General features: G+C 44.8%; 1 protein-coding gene across 3 annotated transcripts in view; it reads right to left on the bottom strand.

Annotated features, from left to right (window-relative positions):
* Positions 1 to 26,192, bottom strand: part of Sh3gl3 (SH3 domain containing GRB2 like 3, endophilin A3) — a 135,133-nt gene that overhangs the window by 43,491 nt on the left and 65,450 nt on the right. For 2 of the 3 annotated variants that reach the window (XM_034509362.2, XM_034509370.2), the window contains exons 2-3: positions 5,997 to 6,065; positions 1,827 to 1,899 (exon numbers count right to left, since the gene is read on the bottom strand). In XM_034509362.2, coding sequence (XP_034365253.1) covers positions 1,827 to 1,899; positions 5,997 to 6,065 — 142 coding nt within the window. Of the gene's footprint in view, positions 1 to 1,826; positions 1,900 to 5,996; positions 6,069 to 26,192 lie in introns of those variants that run through there. The other variant, XM_034509377.2, reaches the window with a different exon arrangement.

The raw sequence follows: 26,192 nt of genomic DNA, 5'->3' as shown, positions 1-26,192 counted from the left end.
TTTGGGAAGGATTAGGTAAGGCCTTGTTGAAGGAGATGTGTCACTGGAGGTGGGCTTTGAGGTTTCCCAGTGTGCTCCTGGCCTCCTGCTTGAAGTTTCTGACGTCACGTGGTGGCTGTTCCTGCCACCATGACCTTGCTCTGTCAACACGGATGCTAACCCTCTCAGACCCTAAGTCAGCCCAGTTAAAGACTTTCTTGTATAAGGTGTCTCGCTCATGATGTTTGTCTGGGCCGTATGCTGTGATGACATGGACACCTGCCCTTGCTGCACCTTACTGTGCAGCTGCTGAGTAGCAAAATACAATGTGATCCTGATAAACTCCGAGGTGGTGCCAGGAAAGGGAGATGATGCAGGAAGTTTTCAAGATGGTCCTAAAAATCCCAGGAATATCTGTCAGTAAGGTACAGCAGGAATTCCTTCTATGTCAATCAGTGGACATGGAGTGGGCTGACTTGAAAAACAGCAAGCATCTATGGGAAATGGGGACTGTGAACTGAACTCCAGCCTAAGGCTCTGAGTCTGAGGCACTGCCTTGGTGTCTGGGACACTCATATTCAATGTACTCTAGACATGTACTTCTCAAGCTTAACCACATAAGCAGGTAACTCGGGCATCTTGTTACAATGTACAGATTGATTCAATGAGTCTTGGGTAAGCTTAGGAGTCTGTGTGTGTCCGGTCATCTCTCAGTTGGTCCTGCTGGGCTGTGGGCTACACTCTGAATAGGGATCCTGGTGTCGGCCTTTTGAGCCTTGCCAACTTCAGCCTTAAAGCCCTTATCTTCCAGGTCTCCAGACCCAAAGGCATCAAGCAGCCACACAAATTCAGTCATACAAACAACACACACACATCAGCTTTCCTTTCCCCCACTGTCAGATGGGTGTGCTTCTCGTGGGGTTAAGGACCACAGGATGAGGCCAGAGGCTTCTGGTGCATCACCCCTCGCCTTCATGATAACCAATAGTCTCTGTCCAGTGGACACTCCCCTGTTCCATTCAGTATCAGCTCTTGAACGGTGGAATCTGCCTGACGGTGCATTCAAGCAACCAGAAAACCTCTCATGTAGAAGTAACACTTCCTGGATTTTTATAGGCTGATACATGAGGAAAGAACTGGTCACTCCAGTCACTGATGAGGCTGGACAAAAAGCACACGTCACTGTGAAATTTAGTCATGTGACTTTGAAGCCATTTAAACTCCCTGTTCTTCACTGATGGTCTGACCGAATGCATGCTCTGACATGCTCGTGAGTGTGGGCGTGTCTTCCTGATTCCTATGGCTAAGGCACTCACAGTGACCCCCACAGCAAATCCTATAGGAAAGCACCAGGCGTGGTGGGCACCTTCTGCCAGTTCTCATCATCCTGTGACAACTGGCGTCTAGGACCCAGGGGTGAAGGCCTTTGGCAGACGCTGATGCTTATTTCCACAAGGTTCCCACAGATTATATAATCTCACCTCAACCTCAGCTCACAGTTAACAGATAGATCTTTTAGAAAAGGATAGAGGACTTTCTTGTTAATGAAGAAATGACAACTAAGAAAACTTTTTTTTTTTTAATGTGCAGTGGGTTTCTGAAGAACACTGGAATACCAGAGATGTCCATCTGGGGATGTCTGTACTGAGACCAACACTCCAGCCTAACCATGTGACTCCCTACAGCCACACTGTGCCACTGAGAATTCAGTTTTAACAACTAATTCCATTCTTTGTACACTGGGACATTGCTTCCAAATTGTCAACCTTGTGCAAAGGAGCTTGGGCCAAGAAAATCCATGAACACAAACGTGCAACAGAATGCTTCAAGACACGTTCTGACGTTACCTGGATTGGGCTGGAGATACTCTGTGGCCTTTGAAAGGATTTCTGCAACAGCTTTACTAGTAATATCTATTTTCTTTAAAAAAAAAAAAAAAGAAAGAAAGAAAGAAAGAAAGAAAGAAAGAAAAGAAAGAAAGAAAGAAAAAAGGCAGAACAGAAATGTTAATGAATTTAAAACTCACTAAAGTCACAAAACGAATAACAAGCATTTCCTATTAATTTAATTTCTAACAGTACTATGGTGATTTTTAAAAATTTCTTCTTATTTTATGTGAATTGATGCTTTGCCTGTATGTATGTCTGTGTAAGGGCATCAGATTCACTAGAACTGGACATATAGAGAGTTGTAAGCTGTCATGTGGGTGCTAGGAATTGAACCCAGGTCCTCTGGAAGAACAACCTGTGCTCTTAACTGCTAAGCCATCACTCCAGCTCTACTGCGGTGGTTTTAACATGGATGTTTTCAACATCTTGGGGAGAGGTGATCTTTTTTCTGTTGCTGACTCTGAGATATCACCTCTTCTCAGTGACAACACTATTTTCCTTTTTTCATAATGTTAAAATGAATTTAAATGAGCAAATTTGAAATATTCAACATATTACAACTCCACTCAGTGAACACAGACCCTCGGAGAACTCCCAATACTAAGACCAGACATGAGCCTTAGTCTTCTCTACAGAGTGAACTTGAGCAGCCCTGCTTAGGGAAAGTATCAGGTTATAATGAGTCATATGAGAAACAACCCTGGTATTAATAAGACAACCACCACCATGAGTATTATAATGTAGCATAACCACCATGCCCTGCTGAATGTTAGCACAGTTTGCTCTGCCATGTTTGACTGATTTTGCCCTGCCATTCCTGCATTGCTGGTTATTAATCAACATAAAATTAATAGAATATCCAGGAAAGCCACAATACAGAGTTCATTGATTTTATTCTATACTATCAAGAACCCACAAAAAATAAAGGTAAAGGAGATGCCAATCACAAGAGCAATACAAAAATATGTCCTAAAAAGGAATAAATCTTATTAGAACACAGACTTTTAAAAATTCAATTCCCTGTGCAAAGAAATCAGTTTTGGAAAGATGTAAACCTTCCCATAAAGTAGCATATGAAACATCATCAGAAGTATCAATTACTTGGTTAGAACATGAGAAGCTGAGGTTGAGCAGGAATGGCTGCTCATCAGGGAGTGACTCTACTTGACAAGGGTTAGGAGGTGTGACCTTGTTGGGGAGATGTGTCACTGGAGGTGGGGTTTGGGGTTTTAAGTGCTCAATCCAGGCCCAGTGTCTCTGTCTCTTCCTGCTGCCCATGGATCCCAATGTAGAACTCTCAGGATCTCTCCAGCACCCATGCAACCATGTTCCTGCAATAATAATGAACTACGCCTCTGAACTGTAAGCCAGTGCTAATTCAATGTTTCCTAAGAGTTGCTGTGGTCATGGTGTCTCTTCACAGCAATAGAAACCTAACCAAGACTGAAGTTGGTACCAGGGGTTGAGGTATTGATTTGATAAGCCTGACATGCTTTTGTTTGAAGAAATGTGGACTCTGAAACTTTGGATTAGAAAAGCAGTTTAACACTTTAATCAGGCCTTCAGTAGGAACATGAAAGGCAGTGGTGCTGAGGGTGATTTGAACTGTGGGGGCCTTTCATAGGGGAAGGATTTTAGTATGTGGCTTAGAGATCATTCTTGTGATCTTTTGGCAAAGAATGCGGCTGCTTTTGCCCTTGTCCAAAAAAGTCTTTCTGAAGCTAAACTGAACAGTTTTGGATTAATGGCATTGGCAAAGAAGATTTCAAAAGAGCCTAATATAGACTGTGTTGTGTGGTTATTAATGGTCAGTCATATGCATATCTACAACCAAAAGGAGCAAGCCAGTCAGCAGCACTCCTCCATGCCTTCTGTATCAGCTCCTGCCTCCAGGTTCCTGCCCTGTTTGAGTTCCTGTCCTGACTTCCTCCGATAATGAACAGTATTTGGAAGCATAAGTAAAATAAACCTTCCCTTCTCAATTTGCTTTATAATCATGGTGTTTCACTGTAGCACTCGTAACCCTAACTTAGACAATTGATGATAAAGTGACATTCATAATTCACACTGCAGTAGGACTAAAATATGGGCCAAAAACTAAAAATGTAATAACTCATATAACAGAATATCTCAAAATGCTGGTGTGGGAGAAGCATCTAAGCTTTGCCTGAGATCCCACATAGTTAAACTGTGACACACAAAAATGTCATACTACACAGTGACATATACAGCACATGAAATTTACAAGAAGTGGCAAATGGGGGAGGGGGAATCATGGAAGGCCAGCATCCATAGAGCTTAGAATTCTCATTATACATAAATATTAAAAAATAAAATAATCTAGTGAGATAACATTGTGAAGGGAAACTCATCGGGAGGAGAAACAAAGGAAATTCTATGCATATTACTGAATATGTTGGCAAAGATAGATAGATGATCAAAGGAAAGCTAAAAAAAAAAAAAAAAAAAAAAAAAAAAAAAAAAAAAAAAAAGCTAACTCCTGAAGTATAAATACAAAGAAACAAAACCAAATGGCCCTCCTGGGATGGCTGGATGTGCACACACAGGTGTGTCTGCACTAACAAACTGTTATGCAAATATCTTTGGCAAAACTCAAAAGAAAGAAAACGGAGGCAGGCAGAGAGGTGCAAGCATGTTGGGGAGGGCTGTGTGTTGTGAAGCATGTTTTCCAATTGACTACATATAGGACTTCTGGGGATGTGCAACTAACTCTCCCAGACCCAGCCCACACAGGGGCTGAGTAGCAGAACAGGGTTCTGAGGATACCATGAGTTTACAGTCATTGGGTCAATTAAGCAGACTGTATCAGGGGGCTGGAGAGATGAACTGGGCTCCATTCCCAGGACCCACATGGCATCTTCCAACCATCTAGAACTCCAGTTCCAGGAGATCTGGTACTTTCTTCTGACTTTCATAGGTACTGGGGACGCACATGGTACACAGATATGTGTGTGTGTGTGTGTGTGTGTGTGTGTGTGTGTGTGTGTATGTGTGTATGTATAAAATATATACATTTGCAGACAAAATATACAACATACAATACAAAACAACCTGTGGTCTAGTTGGTAAAGAAGCTATATACATCCTACCATAGATTAAGAAATTTAAAAATCAACTTCAAATGTGTCAATGATATTAACATGTTGATAGGGTTTTCAATTTACAGAAATTCTTTTTTCAAAATCAAACACAAAATAAGCTTCTCTTCTTAGGGTCTTAACATTTCTAGATTTTGTATTCCTCTCAGGCGGACTTCCTGGAGGAAGAGCTGGCCAGGTCCAATATACATTAAAGACAATATCCTCTCAGCCCATACCCAGAGCTGGCCTTTCCCCCAACCTGCACTGGCAGCCACACCCAGGCCTCCAGCTCTGGTCTGAGCAATCTCTTAGGACAAGCTCTGCTCAAAGAGCCCAAGACAAAGGGGAGTGAGCTGAGCAGTGTGAGCCCAGCTCTGGCTGCATGGGAGCTCCAGGCAGATGACCAGGGCACAGGATAGGGGACGGGTTCTGCAGTCCTCCATTGGATGTTACAGTCCATTGTTGGAGTGCCAAGCCAAGAACACTATTCTAAATTATTTCATCTGCATATGTGATTCTGGAAGCCTCCCTGCGAGGCCAGTGGGACACACATTCTCATCTCTGTATCACAGCTGACAAAATGATCAACTAGCTCATTCACCCTGTCGGTTCTAATGGCAGAAAAGTATTTGCTGTGCAGATGCTGAAACAGAAGGGAACAACATCCCAGATTCCCAAATGATAAATCACTTGTTATAGATTGGAAAAGCCTTGTCCCAGAAATAGTTGACTCTCTAAGACATAGGAGCACCATTTGGCCCTGGAAGTGTTGCCAAGGCCCACATTTTATGCATTCTGACATCTGTCCACTAGAGGGAACCAGTTAGTCACATACCAATGCCTTCCTCAACATGCCCAGACTAGATGTGGCTCACCCAGAGCCTGGCTTGGGGTCCTGCCTTCCTACCCCAGGCCTGCATTTGAACATCATGAATTCCTGCTCCAGGTGATATTCCTGACAGTAGGAGGTTCTCTCGCTGGCAAAGACAGCTCATTTCTAACCCTTTACGAGTTCAAACAGCTTTACCTTTTCCATGTCCAGAAACTCTTCATCTAGCTTCGTTCCTTCAGCACCACTTATTTTTTCACTAAACAGCTGCAAAAACAAACACAAAGGCTTTCACTGTGTAAGATCCTTATATGTCTTTCACTGAAGTTAGTAACAAAAATCTTGGCTCTGGTGTTGTTGGTGTTTTGGTTTGGTTTGGTTATGTACATTGGTGTTTTGCCTACATATATATCCCTGGAATATTAGTTACAGACAGTTGTGAGCTGCCATGTAGGCAGCTGGAACTTGAACCCAGGTCCTCTGGAAGAGCAGCCAGTGCTTTTAACACTTAGCCATCTCTCCTCATCCTTTATGGAAACTCTCAGGGAACAAGAAGACAGTAAATGTACCTGAGTTTGAGCCCTGGAACCCATGTAGAGGTGGAAGGAGAAACCAACTCCACAGGGTTGTTCCCAGACATCTATATGTCCACTCTGGCACACACGTGCGCATGCACACACACACACACAACAACAACTAAATAAAAAATCATGGGACAATGTACATTTCCCATTTGTTCAAGCTTCATCATGCACCCATCCTCATCAGAGGGCACAAAGTAGTTCTACTATAAGCAGTGACAAGACAGCAAGGAACACACGGAGTGGCAAGAATTAGCACCCAAACAGCCTGAATGTAAGAGACAGGCGGTAAAAACGTACAAATACTAGGACCAAATGCAAATTCTTATCAATGCATCAACTCAGAAGACTCTCAGAGCTGCTTAGAAAATAGCCTCAGTCGGCAGAGCAGAAGGCAGGTCATTTAGGACCTGATTCCTAGAGTTCTTGACATTTGAGCTTGCTTTTTAAGGATAGCAACATTTCGGTGTGTAACTCTGAGGGAAAGGTCTTCTAGGATGTGATAGTGTTTTCAAAAAAGGAAAAACTGAGTAGGAATGGAAAGGGTGGTTTGATACTGAGCCCAGATCTTATCCTTTGTGGGGTTGCCTGTACAACATGAGAGGCTTAGCAACATCTCTGGTGTCTCTACCCGCTAAATGCTAACTAAAAACTGTGCATAGCATGCGCGCACATGTGCACAAACACGTGCACACGCCTGCCACATCACTGTGACCACCAAAAAATGATAATGAGAGGCCAGTGTACTCATAAAAGAGTAAGGAGTTTCATTCCCATGTGACGACTGCTCAAGGGAGAACGGCAGAGGCCACAGATCACACCCGGGCAAGCAGGAGGACATGGCAGACAGCTCTCTAAAGATGCCCTGCCCAACAACCACTTAGAGAAGCCTTTCAGAAAAGTGACTCCGGCCCCAGTGGATTTGGCTTCGTGAACAAGAAGAATGAACTGCCATAACAAAGTGTGTTTTCTTTAGAAAGTATTTCACTTAAAGTGTTAATGCATGTATAGAAGTCACAGTAAGCTGCTCTTAAGGGGACTGCAGATTCCTTCCATGCAGGCATGGTCTCGTCTGACTGCTTGCCCTGTTACTCTCATGCACACACACTATTACAGGATAAGGAGGTGTGGGGTGGTAAACGGACACAAAGTTTAGCTTAAATTAGAGATGTGACACAGGATTTCCTAGACAGAGTGGCTTACAAAAGTTCCTAGCAGGGCCTGGCATGGTGGCACACACCTTTAATCTCAGCACTCAGGATGCAGAGGTAGGTGGATCTCTGTGATTTTGAGGCCAGCCTGGTCTACAAAGAAAAGTCCAGAACAACCAGGGTTGTGTTACACAGAAAAACCCTGTCTCAAAAAAAAAAAAAAAAAAAAAAAAAAAAAAAAAAAAAAAGGGCTAGTGTTCTATTGCCCACTATCAGGTTGGCCCCGTGACTTGTTTTAACCATACAGAATGAAACCTAGCTAAAAAGAGACCTATGTTCTTCTACCCACTTCCCTGAAACCCTCTGCCTGTGAACAAGCCCTGCTAGGCAGAGACATAAAAGCCCCATCACACACGGCCATTCATGCCCAGAACCACAGATGAGAGAGCAAGCAGGAGAGTCTCACCTGAAGTCCACCACCACCCCACCCCCAGGAACTAAGTCCAAGAAACTGTGTTGTTTAAACTACAGAGCCTGTGTGCTTCTTGAGATAATCTGCCAAGACAATCCACCAAGACAAGTCACCATGGAAGACTGCAAAAATGGCCGCCATGCTTTGTAGCTCCACCCATTGAGATACAGCTTATCCCATTTCACCCTCCACTTGCCTTGGTCAACAAAATGGAGTGTAGGCTGTGCCACATGACTACTGAACTGGGACTTTAAATACTCTGTAGGTAGAAACATGCTTTGCACACACTTCTGTTCCTTCTCTGAGATCCACAGTGGTCTAGCTTGGAGCAGAGTGGAAGATCACTTGGGGAAGAGGAGCCACCACACTTGTACACTGGGTGTGTTATGATGACTGGAGTAGCCGTCGACAGTCTCCTTCATTGCTGGAACTAGAGAAGTTGATGCACTGATCCTGGTCTTGAAATATGGATTAGAGATTCACTTAGTATTGAGAGACCAGAAACCTTCTCAACTGGTCCACGTTGGTAAGATTACCCTGGCTCTACTTTTTCAGAAAGCATGTGTGTCACACAGGAGAGGAGTGTTTCTACAGAGCAGAACAGAATGTGAACAGAAATGAATGTGGTTTCCATTCTAAGAGATACTACCTGGTTTTGTTTTCAGTAGGAGTCACAGGTCAGAGTTATGACAATCCTGATGCTTTACCTGAATTTCCCCCAGGATACTTAGCTATTTTGAGACATTAAGTAGGAATACTTACATGACATTAGATATCTAAGTCACCTGACCGACCACTGAGTGAGTACTTCCCACATAGGCTCAGGGATGTGAACACTTGGTTAAACATATTGACACTGAAGCAACCCTGACTCTTATTCAAGGTCACTGTAAATTCCAATTTAATGCCTTCCCTATGTGCTGAATGACACCTTAAATATCAAGAACAAAATCAGAAAGAAAAAGCAATAACTAGAAGCAGAATAAATCTTTTTCTGGTTCTAACAAAGAACTGAAGCACAGCATGGTGAGCTCAGGTAGGCCTACAGGCCTACTGGCCATCTTGTCTGCACATGGGGAAGGGACAACAGATGGGACTCCAGCTCCCCATTGGATGAAAAGAGACCTGAGAGTGTGTCCAGGGTAAGAATGTGGATTAAGCTCTTCCTAAGGGCTGGGAACAGGAAAGAAGCAGGGCCTGGGAAAGGAATTCAGGCGTCTGATGCTGTCCTGTCTGGCAGTCTGCACCCCACCTCAGCGGATTAGATCAGATACCCACAGCATCACCACAGCAAAGACGCCAAGGTGCCTGTGTGAGGGTCTCAGGAGCCCAGGTGGAGGAAAGCACAACCACCTAGGGGCCTAGAACACAGGGGTTTAAAGGGCAAAGGACATTTTCCCAACATTATTTATCCTAGATCTAAATTCTAAATAAATATAACACCAAGAAAGAGAGCCAAAAAGAATATACATGAATTCACTGCTGACAAGAAGAGCTTTGTGAACAAGGTGACAAGGCCTCTTGTATATCTTTAGGCCACAGCCAAAACTGTTAAGTGATGGAAAGTTTCATTTAACAAAAAACAACTAGTTATAAAAAAAATAACAAAATTTTAAAGACCATTTTTTAAAAATTAGAAGTCTTAAAAAGCAATAGTGACAAAGATCTGATCATCTCACTAAAAGACATATGGTCTCCCTCAGGCTTCCACTGCTGTGACACTGTGGCCACACACAACATGGGGCAAGCAAGGCTGACTGCAGCTTATCACTTTAAGTCCCTCATCCAGAAAGCCAGGGTAGGGACTCAGGGTGGGAATCTGGAGGCAGGAACTGACGTGGAGATCATGGAGGGGGGTGCTGCTTACCAGCTTGCTCCTCATGGCTTGCTCAGCCTGCTTCTTATACAACTCAGGACCAGGAGTGACACTGCCCACAGTGGGTGGGACTCTCCCATGTCAATCATTAATCAAGAAAATCCCCACAGATTTACCTACAGGCCAATCTGATGGAAGCCTTTCTCAGTAGAGGGTCCCTCTTCTACAGTTATATCAGTTTGCCAAAAAAAAAAAAAAACCTAACCAGGCACAGGGTAGACTGGGCATAATCAGAACAGAAATAGTAAGCTGGAAAGTATTTAAGGGACTTTCCAAAACAAAACAAAGCACTTTATTTTCTATTGAAATATGAGCTGGTCAAGACAGAGAATAAGTGAACGCCTCCAAAGTAAAAGACACCAACAGAGGCAAAGAAATCAATATTTTAAGAATAGGGTTTTGGCCTGGCAGTGGTGATGTACGCCTTTAATACCACCACTTAAAAGGTAGAGGCAGGCAGATCTCTGTGAGTTCAAGGCCAGTTCAGGGTTAACAGAGTGAATTCTAGGACAGCCAGGGCTACACAGAGAGACCCTATTTCAAAAATACAAAACAATACAACAACAACAAAGAACTGTTTTTTTCCCTTTGTATCTTTTACACAAAGATGCAAGTCTTTAATTTTGAAAATACACTCAAGATACTAAGAAAGATGAATATTAATTGATAAGATCTCAAAAATAAAATATCCAAGACTGTCTGAAAGGGGGTGGGGCTGTAGAGGCAGACAAGCAGTGCAGCAGTAAGCAGACAACAGATCTCCCCTCAGCAACAGCTGCAGGAGAGCACAGAGGAGGGCTTCACAGAGCTCAGTGCCAAAAGGAAAAAAAAAGAAAACAAAAAACACAGACCTACAACTACAAGGAAAACAAAATAAAGACACCCAAGCCACCGAGGTCTCTCAAAAAAAAAAAAAAAAAAAAAAAAAAAAAAAAAAAAAAAAAGTTAAAATGCTATTTCAAGGAAATAAAACCAGAACCAAGAGGGAACATATGACATACAAGAAATAGGTAGGGATGGAAGTGGAAAAACTCTTGTGATAAAATCAAGTTTCCACTAAAAACAATCAAAATCTAATGCCTGGGCTCATACAAAACCCATGTGATCACAGGTATGGATGGGGCGGAGCTGCTAAGGTGGTGAATGCACCAAAGCCTGTGTGTTCAGCCATAACTGTGGACAATGGCAAAATGATGTATAAGCATCTCGTTCTATAATTAATAGTTAATGTTGAAAGCACAAAGATATAAAAGAAATCGTGCTATGTGTGGTAATAAGTATCCTTATCAACAGAGAGGAAAAAGCTAAAGTATTTCAAATCAAAGGAAATTAAGAAAAGATGTTCAGATAGAAGCTAAGGAATGGCCAGCAGAAACTACAAAATAAGACAGTTACAGTAAGCCCCAGTGGACCAACAATATTTGTGGATGTGGACTAAGATCACTATATGAAGGGATGAAGTAATAGAATGGGTTTTGTTGCTTCACTGGTGGAGGTGGGAATCAAAGCCCGGGCAGGTGCTCCATCCCTTAGCTACACACAAACCAGTTCAAATGAATGGATTTTGAAAACCCAGCTATGAAAAATTTCTAGATTGATATCTACAGCCAAACATACAAAGATATTACAAGTAAATAAATAAATATATACATACTAGGAAATTATTGGCCAAAATAAAGCTTTTAGCAACATCAGACAGGAAATATTTCCCTGGGCCAATCACTGACTGCGATCTCAGACTGACAATAAAAGGGGTAATCCACAAAACTCAGTCATAATGACACTGTGCCAGCCAGCCGCACAATCCATACACATATACATGTATATATGTACACACATAGGATGCATGGCTTGAAAGTCAAGTTAACATTGATCAAATGCATATGCATACATTTGTAACTTTTCAGCCAACAAATTAAGAAATTCATTGGAGGTATAGAGAGAGCATGACAGAAAAATGACCATGCCCAGGTCACAGTCACTGTCATAGCAAAGCTGGGTACTTGTTTTGGGAGTTTGTTTTTTCATTTTTTTTCTGCGTAGCACAAGTAGAATAAGAATCAACAGTAAAAATAAATATATAAGAACAAGTGTTGAGAATTCCGTCCCAGAACAATTATTTGGGGAACTAGGGAGATGGCTTGGTTAGTAAACATGGTGTTCAAACATGAGTACCTGACTTTGAACCCCCAACAGCCATATAAATGCCGGTGTAGTGCAGCTGTAAAGGCCACGCAGAGCAGTGCGTGCCTGTGGCTCCAGCACTGGGGGTGGGGGGCAGCTCCTGGAGCTTAGGGGCCAGCCAGTGAGCAGAGCTGAGCTCTGGGCTCAGTGAGAGATCCTCATTAATGGAGGGTGAATAAGGGGGACATCTGACAGAAAACTTTGGTCTGTGCACATGTACACATACACACACACACACACACACACACACACACACACACACGAAGGCTGGGCACACCTTTAGTTCCAGCACTCAGGAAGAAGAGGCAGGATATTCTCTATGAGTTCTAGGCCAGCCAGGATGGGGGGGGGGGGGGGGGGAGGGAGGGAGAGAGAATAGATAGATAGATAGATAGATAGATAGATAGATAGATAGATAGATATGTTTAAAGGTCAAGAGATAACTTTTAAAACACTGGAAAAACCCCTTCAACTTACTGCTTTAAACCAATACAGTATCACTCAACCTAAATCGACAAAACTACAGAACTGCAACCTAATATCTCAAACTGATACAATGTGAGTTATCTAATTACCAAACCTAGGAAGTCTACCAAAAGGTATCAATATAGTATGTTAAAGACCCCATGATTAAGGCACAGACACACAACACACCAAGACAAACACACTTCCAAGGCAGAGAGATGCAGAGCCTGCCACTAGAAACCAAACAAAATGAAACAAATGATATTTGGTGTCCAGAAAGCTCCAGAAGACAGCCTAGAAAGCTATCTGTACTTCACCAGGGAGGAAGTAGTATTTCTAACAGAGGAAAGCAATATAGACAAAGCCATGATATTAATAGTGGGGTAAGGGGGTAACACTGTTAAAAGATTAACCCAAAATGAGAAGGGTCACATCACCAGGCAGGGAGGTCATAAAGATGGGCAGGTCACACAGGTAGACAGGTCACACAGTAGACAGGTCACACAGGTGGACAGGTCACACAGTTGGGCAGGTCACACAGGTGGACAGGTCACACAGGTGGGCAGGTCACACAGTTGGGCAGGTCACACAGGTGGGCAGGTCACACAGGTGAGCAGGTCACACAGGTGGGCAGGTCACACAAGTGGGCAGGTCACACAGTTGGGCAGGTCACACAGGTGAGCAGGTCACACAGTTGGGCAGGTCACACAGGTGAGCAGGTCACACAGGTGGACAGGTCACACAGGTGGGCAGGTCACACAGTGGACAAGTCACACAGTAGACAGATCACACAGGTGGGCAGGTTACACAGGTGGGCAGGTCACACAGGTGGGCAGGTCACACAGTAGACAGGTCACATAGGTGGACAGGTCACACAGTTGGGCAGGTCACACAGTGGACAGGTCACACAGGTGGGCAGGTCACACAGGTGAGCAGGTCACACAGGTGGGCAGGACACACAGGTGGGCAGGTCACACAGGTGGGCAGGTCACACAGTGGACAAGTCACACAGTAGACAGATCACACAGGTGGACAGGTCACACAGTTGGGCAGGTCACACAGTTGGGCAGGTCACATAGGTGGGCAGGTCACACAGTGGACAGGTCACATAGGTGGGCAGGTCACACAGTGGACAGGTCACACAGGTGGGCAGGTTACACAGGTGGGCAGGTCACACAGTGGAAAATTCACACAGTGGACAGGTCACATAGGTGGGCAGGTCACACAGGTGGGCAGGTCACACAGGTGGGCAGGTCACATAGGTAGGCAGGTCACACAGGTGGGCAGGTCACACAGTTGGGCAGGTCACACAGTTGGACAGGTCACACAGGTGGGCAGGTCACACAGGTGGGCAGGTCACACAGGTGGGCAGGTCACACAGGTGAGCAGGTCACACAGTGGGCAGGTCACACAGGTGGGCAGGTCACACAGGTGGGCAGGCCACACAGTGAACAGGTCACACAAGTGGGCAGGTCACACAGGTGGGCAGGTCACACAGTTGGGCAGGTCACACAGTTGGGCAGGTCACACAGGCAGGCAGGTCACACAGGCAAGCAGGTTATGTGCCACATGTAACCATGAGTCCATGAGAGTTGGAGTGTAGGAACAGATTTGAATTTCAGAATGCTCAGTCAAGTGGGTCAAATGGGAAGGAGCCTTGTCGGAGAAAAAAATGGTCAGCGTGATCCAAGAGATGACAAGGGACAGGTACATAGGGAGGTAGACATCTGCTAAGGGACAGTGCTGGAATTCCAGCTTCTTCAGTGTTCACACCAAAGATCACACATCCACCTTGAGCTAAGTAGATAAACACTGTAAACCTGCCAACCAGACCTTTGGCAGGAGGCCCCGGGCCATCATCAGATGGAATCCTGTCCACCTCCAACTTGGCAGCTCCAGTCAGATCAAAAATAGGAAAATGAAGACCACTTTCCCACTTACCTGGAAAATCAAAGGTAGTGTGTGGAGTTTCTACCTGTATGCAGTTGTGGTTTTAATGGTAAATACTGCAGCCTTGACCAACCTCTGTGTATATTATGTTCTCAAAGAAATCTGGACTTCTCCATCTCTTCTGCTTTTTGAAAAAGGATTTATTTTCATTTTGAATTGTGTGTGTGTGTGTGTGTGTGTGTGTGTGGAGAAGGGGAAAGGGGAAGCAGGTTCTGAATCCAGAAGAGGGCATTGGATCCCCACCAAAATCTGGAGTGCTGGAACTGGAGCTGGGAACTGAACTCAGGTTCTCTGCAAAAGCATGTGCACTCTAACAACTGAACCATCTCCCCAGCCCCCACTTCTTCACTTTTTATAAAACAAACTAAACAGCAATAAAACCAAAATCTCAGAAAAAATGTTTTTAAAAGTCAACCTTATACATAAGGATTTTGAAAATTGGAAATTGTGTGTGTCTAAAACCATAGCTCCATGGGAGGAGGACTGGGGCAAAGCTCTGGCCACATAAACTTAGAAAGACGTGAGAAACAAAAATTACCAAGATTTCTTTACAAAAAAAAAAAAACAAAAACAAACAAACAACAAAAAAAAAAAAAACCATGCTCAGGAGCTTTAAACCGCTAATGGGTACTTGTAGACGTTCCAGGGACGAGCGGGATGGACTTGTTGGCCATGTCTGATGTCTAATGTAAAGATAATTCTCCAAACGGTAGTGCTCTGGAGAAACACGTCAGGCTCCCCAGGGGTGTTCACTCTCCCTGCAGGCTCCTCTGTCTTTTCTTTCTGCCATTTAGCTGCCATGTACTGTTCCTATAAGCTCAGAAAATACGGCAAAATTCAACTCGTCAACAACAGGGAAAGAGGAGTCAAGGGTGTGTGTGAGCCCTTCAAACTATCCAGGAAGGAACCAGAGCAGTGGGGGCTGAGGGTCAGGAATGGAACGGGTGAAACTTCTTGGGGTGCAGGTGGAAAAGCAGTTGCAGGTGCTGCTTCATTTGGGTGAATTTTCTGTCCTGAAACATGGGGTGAAAAGTGGGAGCAGAAAGCTCCAGCCTCAGATAAGCAGCCATCTTTCCCCCTCATGAGGAAAAAAATCAAAGCACACTGTAACCAAGGAAACCAGGATCTAAAAGGCCAAATTTCTGGGGAAAACAAAAAAACAAAAAGCATGAAGAAGTGGCCCTGACCAGCTGTTCCTTTTCTCCTGGTGCTTGAGATGCGTTCTCCCTGGAGACAAGGCTTACAGAACACAGCACAGGGACACAGATGAAGGCCAACAATCTAGGCGAAGATTTTCGCACCGTCACAGACATCAAGAGACCAAGATTGGAGCATAGGATAATCCATGAGATGCCTTAGTAAAGAGGCTGGGAAGTGAGGGTTTATCTCCTCAAAATTCATACACTGAATCACCAATGTGTCATACTAGGAGGTGGGGTCTTGCAGGATGAGTGGGTCAAGGTTGGGTTACTAATCGTGTAGAACCTCGTGGGGTGGGATTAGATCTTTATAAGGGAAACCTCAGAAAGCCCTCTCCTCTCCATCTACAGAAGCACACAGGGAGCTGACCATCTGTGAACCATGAGGCAGACCCTGGCCAGACATCCACCTGCCTTTGCTATGAACAGTCCACAGAACTCTTAGAAACAAATCTGTTTAAATCACCCAGTGTTTGGTATTTTTTTCTAGAATGTCCCAGGTACACTAAGACAATATCCAAATGGCCCAATAAGCATATGAAAATATCTCACCATATTATTATCGTGGGAATACAAACCACCACATGAGATGCCACTACATTGCTATTAGAATGACTAAAATCATCTCAAAATATGAATGTCGGCACAAGCGTTTCTAAAGATTGCTGGAGCAAGTGGAACATTCAGGTGCTAATGTAGAGTCCACATTGCCTGAATGGTTTTGGGAAACAGTTTGGCAGCCTCTGCTGAAGATGAATATAGAAACTACTACACCCTATGATTCAGAAAGTCCCCTCTTAAGTGTTCACCAGGCAGAAATTCCTACATGTGTACACTGAAATTCACATACAGGCAGCATTGTTCAAAATAGCTAAAAACCAGAAACCATGCAAATGTCCTTCGCAACAGTGAACAAGGCAAAGGATGGTTGCTAAGTCTGCAATACAACGTGCTATAGAAACCAGAAGACACAGCGCTTCAGGCAACGAGTTGATGACTGGTATGGGAGAGCCCAGCTCACTGTGGGTGGTGCCACTCCTGGGCTGGTGATCCTGGATGCTATAAGAAATCAAGCTGAGCAAACCATGAGGAGCAAGCCAGTAAGAAGCACCCATTCATGTTTGCATCATCTCCTGCGTTCAAGTCCCTCCCTTGTTTGATTTCCTTCCTGACTCCCCTCAGCGTTGGACTACAATTGCAACTGCAAGCTGAAATAAACCCTCTCCTCCCCAAATTGATTTTGATTGTGGTGTTTTATCACAGCAATAGAAGCCAGAAATTGGTTCCAAGTCATGAGTTATCACAGAAACAGACATGATCGTGTGTTTGTAGGAGGGCTGTGGTGGCCTTTGAACTTTGGGCTAGAAAGCTGGTAAGTGCTCAGAGCTCTGTGTGATGTTCTGTGTGGGAGGCTGGAAGAGAGGAAGGGTGAGAGAAATGCAGATGATGGAAGCCTGGCCTGTGATGGTTCCGATGGAAGTTTAAGAGTCCCTTAAAGACTCTATCACAGAGGTATTCAGTATTTTGAATTAAAACTGTGGTGTCTGGTCACCTGGAGTTGAAAAGCCAGCTGTGATTAACAAAGAGGCCGGAACCACTGAAGTAAAGGGACAACTGACAATGGTCAGCTGGAGCTGAAGAAGCTGCTTTGACTAAGGGGCCAGCATCAATGAGTCCTTAAAATCCTCTGACATGTTCCTCAGGGCCAGCCCACAGAAGCTGTAGTCCAGAGAGGGGAGAGGCTTCATCTCACGCCGCAGGTGGACCTGGTAGTGCAAGAGCCACCCAGGTGGTGCGAGTTTTGAATGTATGAAGGGGTTATGGGAAAAAATCTGAGGCCTGGCACTGTGTGGCATCCTGGAGTCCTTGAAGAGAGGCCATCGATTAAGGTAAAAGCTCAGTTGCAATAGGAGACCCCCGGCATTTTAGAGACGCTAATAGCATGGGATGGCCTGCAGGGACAGCAGCAGCCATGGAAGGTCTCCAGCCTGAGTCTATGAGACAGAGCTTCGAAGGGCTGGCCTGATCATCACAGCTGGCTACTGGGTCCCCCCACCCCCAGAGCCCAGAGTGGGTCCCAGACACCAAGCACTGAACTTCTAACACTGTTACGTTTTGGTTTTGCTTTGATTGTGACTGTGGCCTTGTTCTTCCCTTATGGAGTAAGATAGTGTTTAACTTATATTTTATAGGAGCCCACAGTTAAGGGATTTAGACATTTTGCCAAGATTTTGGATACTTTAGAGAAATAAAAGAGACTTTGGATGTTTTTTTTTTAAAAGACTGGACTTCAAAAGAGTTGAAACTGTGGAAGTTTCATGCTTCCAAATGTTTTATGCTGTGATACTGATATTAATAAAAGGATTTGGAGGATAAGCAAGAAAAAAAGGTTATAGCTTAATAAATTATATGTTTCTGTGTTGTTGGCAAGTGGTCAATTTTGCTAGCTAGTTGTTATGTCAACTTGACACAAGCTAGGATCATGTGGAAAGAAGGAATCTCACTCAAGAAAACACCTCTATAGGACTGGCCTGAAGGCAAACCCCTAAGGCATTCTCTTGGTAGATAATTGATATTGGAGGACCCATTCCATTGTGGGTGAGCCCACTGCTGGCCTGGTGGTCCTGGGTGCCATAAGAAAGCAGGTCAGAGCAAGAAATGAGGAGCAAGCCAGTAAACAGCACTTCTCCAGGGCCTCTGCATCAGTCTCTGCCTCCTGGTTCCTGGTTCCTGCCCTGCTTGACTTCCTGCCTTGTGGAATTTTAAATTAAAATAAACACTTTCCTCCTCAAGTCATGGTGTTTTATCATAACAGAAACTCTAAGACTGTGACTCTTATGTTCTGTGAATCTAATGACAAAAAGTCCAAAAATAAAGGAGAACATGCTATGTTATTCTAGTCACGTAAGTCAAAAGTAGAATACACTAAATTTATAGGACTCCCTGGAGAGGTGGCTCAGAGGCTAAGGGCTCTAGCTTCTCTTGCAGAGGACCTAGGTTTGATTCCCAGAACCTACACAGCATGGTGGCTTACACTCGCCTCTTACTCTGTTCCAGGGATCTAACACCACTCTAGTCTCCCAGAGCACTGAGCTTACACATGGTCCACATACATACATGCAGGCAAAACATTCAAACCACAGGATCTTTTTAAACAGAATATACTAAAATGTAGTGGTAGAAATAAGAGCTACGTCGTGGCATTAAGGGAGCCTTCTTGGTGCTGGTAACACCTGTGTCTGTGTGTACATGCATGTAGCAGACAGAGGCCAATGACAAGTGGCTTATCCAATCACTTTCCTCATTATTTCTTAGACCAGGCTTCTCCCAGAACATGGATATCACTGATTTATCTACCTGCTAGCAAGCCCCAGGGACCCTCCTTGTTTCACTTCCCTGGGACTGAGGTTATAAGAGGTCTGTGCCACCAAGCTGAGTTTTATGTGGGTGCTGGGGATCTAAAATGGGGTCCTCCTCCTTGCGTGGCAAGTACTCTACCAACTGCATCATGTCCCTAGCCCCTAATACATGTACCTTGAACAGGTTACATGGGCATGTCATTCATTTAAATACATCAAGATATAAATTTATAGATGTCACTCACTTCCTGTGTGCATGTACTGTCCCAATAAATATGCCTGCCTATCTCTCCCTGCAACTCAGCACTCAACGTTTTTAACATTTACATACAATGTATTCTTTGATTTATTTGTCTAGAACAACAGTTCTCAACCTGTGGGTTGCAAACCCTGTAGGGGTTGCATATCAGATTTTATATTATGATTCATAACAGTAGCAAAATTACAGTCATGAAGTAGAAACGAAATAATTTTATGGTTGGTGGTCACCCCAACTGTATTAAAGGTTGAGAAGCACTGGTCTAGACCAGCATAAAACAAGCAATGGTGGTCTGAGTCCTCCCATCTCAACAGTAGAGAGGAGACAATGCCTGACAATCCAGAGTGGGTTGTCTCTGATCAGCAGACTCATACTAGCACAATAAGGAGTTTCATCTTCACTGAGAAATAACCTCAAGGGCTGTGGTGCCTCTGTTGTGTCCCCTGAGCCATGATGCCTGCTTTGAGCTTCGTCACCATCTCAGCAGGACAAGAGAAAAGCAGCAACCCTGCCCCGAGTAAATGAACTGCAGATAGTAAGTGAACTGCAGATAGTAAGTGAACACCGTGCAATTGAGCCAAGATGGTGGGGAGGTTGCACGCTTCTCAGCTCGACCAGGTGTCTTTCAATAAATGTCTAAATATGTGGAGGCAGCGGGCACACCGGTAACAGGGCTGAGAAACCAGAACAGGTGCCAGCAGCAATCCATGAGCGGTGTGAGGCTTCTAGAAGATGGAGAGCAGATGGGATCAGAGAGAGGAGACAATGATCACCAATACACAAGTGGCAGAAAACGGCTCCCTAGATCAAAGTGAAATCAGGGAAATTCCAAGCCTAAATTATGTAAACATCAAAAGAACAGGAGTGATCCCCGAAGCACAATATGGGGATCATTTAAAACAAAAATTACATGTGGGTTGAAGAGATTGCTCCGTGTTTAAAACACCCACTGCACAAGCCTGGCAATCTGAGTTCAGATCCCCCAACCTTGTAGAAGCCAGGGACAGTAAAGCAAGTCTGTAACCCAGCACACCCCCACCGGGAGATGGGAGGCAGGGACAAGAGACTAATGGGAAGCCCTCAGGCTGGCCAGGCTGCAGACAGAACAATGAACAAAAGAAACACTGTATCAAACAAAGCAGAAGGTGAAGACCAGCACTGAGCTTGTCCTCTGCTCTGCGCATGTGCACCACAGGCACATGCATGGAGCACTCATGTGAACACACACACACACAGAGATAAATAAATGAATGAAAGACAAAGGGGCCAGTGACTCACTCTCATTCTGTTAACATCCAGAGGCAAATCCTACAGTTATAGCATCTGGGTTCTAATCCCTGCTCCACTGATAAACAGAGATCTGTCTCTGAAAAAATTATCAAAGCACTCTGTACCTTCAGTTCCTGATGTGAAAATTGGTGATAACAGTTCCTGCTTTGAGTATGAGAAGTACAGACCAGTGTCTCATACCAAACAGCAGACACTAACAGATCCATCAAGCAACCGACATCTGGGAGTGCCTGTGCAAGCCTGGAGCCTGCACTCATGTCTGGATGGACTCCTCTATGAGTGGGCCTAGAGTAAGGTCAGGATCAGAGAGAAGCTTCAGGTGTCTCCAAACATTCCAATCATCAGAAGAAAAAAATATGAGGGTGACTCGCCCAAGAGGAAAGCGCTGCATTCCCAGAGTAAAGCCTGTCTTTGCAGCTTCCTGCTGGCCCCCACTGATCCAGTCACCACACCCAACCACGGTCAGGAGAGAACACAACCAGGCAAAAAGACAAAACCTGCCAGCCACCTACACATCTCACCCTAGCCCTCCAATCGAATGGCATCCTGGAATCACAGAAATCTGAAGAAAACCAGACATGAGAAAAAAGTATCTACAAGGAAGCTTAGGTCAGTGGTTCTCGACCTGCTAATGCTGTGACCCTTTAATACAGTTCCTCATGTTGTGGTGACCCCAACCATAAAATTACTTCTGTTGCTACTTTATAACTGTAATTTGGCTATGGTTATAAATCATGATGTAAATATCTGTGTTTTCCAATGATCTTAGGTGACCCCTACAAAAGGGTCATTTAACACACACCCCCCAAAGAGGCCACGATCCACAGATTGAGAACCACTGCTTAGGACTTTCCAGAAGAAACAGCTGACTAGGGCACAGGGGCTTGTGGGATAGTAGACCTTGCCAGGAAACTTGGTAAGGCAGAGCAGGTCTGAGCCCCGAAACTGAGGTACACACCTGAGATGGTAGGCAGCTCCCTGCTCCCTGCCAGATTCCTGGCCTGGAACATATGTGTGCCACACTCCCCTTGTCTGTCACATAGCCCAGAACAGAGGTCTCCATGCTAATGAGGTACCTAGAGGCCCCCAAGGGCTTAGCCAATGATAAGCTTCCCTTCCCAGACATTCCTCCCTGCAAAATCTCGGGTCCACCCTGTTATGTAGGAATGCATCCATTTTCCACAATGAATAACCAATAAACAGTTTGGAACCAAGAACTGTCTTTTCATTCTCCACTGCCATAGGGAGCATGGAGATGGCCTTCACCTACAGAGACTTAGTCTCCTGTAGTCTCTGTACTTCCAGACAACTGAAGCTACCTTCATTAACTAGCTGACCAGCTAAGCCAGAGCTCCCAGCCCTGGGCCCAGGCCCCTGCGAGATGCCGTCCTCAACCCTTGGGCCCAATGGCCCTGGTCTCCTCGCAGGCCTGTGGACTCCTGATACTTCGTTCCTGACTTCTCTGTGTGGTTTTCTAGTGGTGAGTAGATGTCCGGAAGTCAGGGAATCCCAGCCTTGCCTTCCCACATCTCAAACTGTGTTTTCCCACCCCCAGAGCTGTGTCTTGGCGCTTCCCTAAAGCCCTGCACATGACAACAGTGGCTGGGATAAGCGCAGTCAAGTGCCCTGTGTTTCACCTCTCCCGAAGCTGTGCCCAGTGGCGGGCTGAACTTGGACCCACAGCGGCTGAGTCCTGTTAAAGCTGCCATCAATATGCACAGACAAATTTAGATAATATACACATGAAACAAGAAAGAGCTACTATGAAAAATTAGGAGGAAACTCATATTTTTTAAGTGAATTAAAAATAAAAGTGGACAAAGCTCAAGTCTGAACTGCTCCTTGGGAAGACATTGAAGCAAACAGCCCAGTGGACCCCCAAGAGATGCGGAGCAGAAAGGAGTCTGGTGTCAGCCCTCTTTGCTGAGGCTGCTCTGGACCATCCATCCAATCCCTGAAGGTCTTGCCTAAGACACCAAGCAAGGCTGTCCCCAGACTGGTGTGGGCTCACTTCAGGAATGGATTCTAAGTTCCCTGAAAGTCGGATGACAATCGTGGGAGTCAGTTCTCTCCTTCCAGTGAACTCCAGGGATGGAACCTGAGTTGTCACAATTATGCCGTGAGGGTTTTTACCTACTGAGCCAACTCCATGGCCCCAAGAACCTTCATTTTATATATATATATATATAAATGCACATTAACTAGCTCTTGACATAGGGTAGCTCTTTTAATATAGATGGTGTTTTATAGATTTGAGATAATACTGAAAACTAGGAAATGTAAAATGTTAGTAGTGACTTAGCTATAGGCTTAGGCAAAGTCCCTCTATTCCCTCCCTGATCTAATCAGTCACTGACAATTCTCTCTTCTGTCTTTCTTTTTCTCTTTTGGTTTTGGAGTCTTGTTTGTTTCTTTGTTTGTTTGTTTGTTTGCTTTGTTTTTTAAGACAGAATCTTGCTATAAGACCTGGCTAACCTGGACACACACAACAGTCTGATCTCTAACTCATGCCTCTCCTGCCTCTGCTTCCTACGTGCTGAGATGACAAAAACGAGCCACCACACCTTGGTCATGTCATCTTACATCTACAGAGCGATGTATTCCTTTTACACTATGACAGTAAGTCATATATATTGACCCACAAGCTTTCCAGGAAAAGGCCTTTATATGTCAGCACCTGTTTAACAATAACAAGACCAAAACAATAGCAAAGACTAAAGCAATTAATATCCTCTGTGTGCCAGGCTAAGAATATCATTGGACTTTGTGACTATGGTCCATCCTCCTCATTATGGGCAGTGAGAGTTCTACTGTCTCCTGGCATATAATGATGCTGAGAATTAAGTATCAGGGAGAAAACTGTGGTTAATTATCTTCCAGAGTCTTTTGTTTTTAGTACTTGAAGCTAAGGTTTAACTTATTTTTTCTTAAAATACATTAATTTCTTCTTCATGAAGTCCAGTGGGTTTTATTTCCTCATTCATTTTTCTTGGCCTGCTCAAAGGCTCTGTGAACTTCAGATCAAGTCAGTAGATTAGCAGCATTTTAAAAATCTATAGAACTGAAGTTTAAAAATCTCTATCTACAGTGACAGACACAAAAGTACAGTAATCGGGAGGCTTAAACCAGCTGGAGGAAGAGGAGAAGGGAGGGAGGGCGTCTTCGTGAGCCCCGCCCCCACCCTGCCACCCAAGACCCAGGAAGATGGAAGGTAAACCTTGGGACAGAAGTAGATCTCAAGGTGCTACAAAGGTTGTCCATCCCAAAGAAGCTTTAAAAGGTCAGCACCACCCAAAACCTTGAAAGGCATCCCAGACACTAGCCAGAGGGAAAAAAATCGATAGGCTCGGCAAGGAAATGCCACATCTGTGAGGGAGTCAGCCCCACACCTGCCAGAACCAAAGAGATCAAAGCCATCTGCTACAGCTTCAAACAAGCAGAGATTTCCCTACTCTCTCTTCCCCCAGACACACCCTGCAGACAGGAAGCTATCAGGTAGGAGAGACTCAGGAGTGCCCAAGGTACCAGCCGGCCTGAGGTCAGTCCCTGCTGAGGAAGGGGGACAGACTTCAAGTAGATGCTCACATTGGAATGGTCACATGAAAATGATAATCACATTATCCTGTCTAGTTTTCCATTTCTGTAATAAACAGCATGACTGAAAGCAAACTGGAGAGGAAAGAGTTTATCTCATTTTACAGTTTACAGTCCATCATGAAGGGAAGTCATGGTCGGAACTGAAGCACAGAACTTGGAGGCACACTGCTTATGGCTTCCTCCCCAGTTGGCTTGCTCAGCTTGCTTTCTTATAGATCCCAGAACCACCTGGCCAGGAGTGACACCGCACACAGAGGACCGGGCCCTTCCACATCAATTACTAATCAAGGAAATACCCTACAGACTTGCCCAAGGCCAATTTGATGAAGTGCATTTTCTCAACTAACGTTCCCCCTTCCAGGTGACTCTGGTTACTGTCAAGTTGACATAAACAACAACCAGCATAGATGTGCGACTACTCCGGAGAGCACAGGATCTGTGCAGGGTATTGCCATCATCCTCAGAGTGGAAAACACAGGGCTGAACGTGGGTCATTTCGAGGTAGTATTTCTCAGATTATCACCCTATGCATACGCTCTCTCCTCTAACCTATTTACTCTAGAAAGTTCCTGTTTCTAGGATGCCCTTTTGCCAGTTTGCATACAGCACAGTCTTCACTCACTCCATGCTCAGTGCATCGCCCAAGAGCAGGCATACAGGGATCCCACTCAGATCAATATGACATGGCCCAAGCCTCTCACATTCGGAAATGCCACCTCCCATTATTTTCCCACATCCTACTGGCTACCAGCTTCTCCAGTTCCTACCTATTACAACAGCCTCCCAAGGAGACCAGACACAGGCTTTGTCTCCCTTCCCACGCCCTTCTCAACCCAACTAAACCCAACTCTGTCTTCTGCCCACTGGATGAAGACTCTCCTCTTCCTTGTGGCAGATTTTGCTCCAGCCCAGGCAACACACCACTACACTGGAATATTTTGTTTCTCCAGCCCCCTCCCAGCTACAAGCAGTCACTTTTTGTGTAGCTAATCAGACCTAGATGGAAGGCAGTTGGGGTGGGAGTTTCTGGAAGGCTTTTCATTTTTTAGTATCAAGTGTCTCTCTTTGTTCCGCTTCCCCACACTGAGCATGAGATGTCTTGAGGCTGCAGCAGCCAGTAAAGATGGAGGCCCTGACATTAAAGACAGAGAACAGACACTGTCACCTCCCACACAAGTTCAGGTCAGTCAGCTCTGTAGTTGCACTATCCCTAGCCACACCCAAGCCTGCTGCACACTGCACACTGCACACTGCACACTGCACACTGCACACTGCACAGCCTGGCTCCACGGGAGCAGCCCCATCAATCACCTAACGACTACAGCCCAAGATAATTATGGCTCCTAGTTAGCATACCCTTTCTGAGGCATTCTGACCAGTTTTACACTGCTCTTGGCCTCGTCCCCTAAGCGACCTATGGAGTTGCTCTTTGTTCAGCCAGGGTTACATCCTTTGCCTCCTGGCTCTCCCTTGCACTAACTAATTTTCCCGTTGCTTTCATCCTGTGATCACAGAAAAGCTAAGCTGCACACACATGTTACTGACTTGAAAATCCTGGAGTCTCTTGAACTTCAATATTTTTGCACCTAGTGATCTGCTGGAAATGTTCTTGAATATTCTAAACATCTCTCAAAAACTAAAATTTATAAGAAGCTTTCCCCTCCCTGTCATCCCCTTACTGAGTTTTCAGTTATTGAAATTAACTACCCAGTCAGCTCAGAAAACTGTAGTCCTCGTAAGGTTTCTATGGCCGTGATTAAACAATGTGATCAAAATCAACCTGAGAAGGAAAGAGCTTATTCCAGCTAACATTTTATAGTCCACCATGAAGGGTAGGTAGGGTGGGAACCCAGGGCAAGAGCAGAAGCAGAGGCCATGGAGGGATGCTGGTTACTGGCTTCCTTCTCTTGGCCTTGCTTGGTTTGTCTTCTTATACATACACCTCAGGACTACCTGACTATGGGTAGTAGCACCCACAGCGGACTGGGCCCTTCAGTATCAACCGCCAGTC

Source organism: Arvicanthis niloticus, chromosome 1, assembly GCF_011762505.2.
Source record: "Arvicanthis niloticus isolate mArvNil1 chromosome 1, mArvNil1.pat.X, whole genome shotgun sequence".
NCBI lineage: Eukaryota > Metazoa > Chordata > Mammalia > Rodentia > Muridae > Arvicanthis > Arvicanthis niloticus.
Note: the sequence above shows the minus strand (reverse complement) of the source record. Positions and strands in the feature narration are given on the sequence as shown.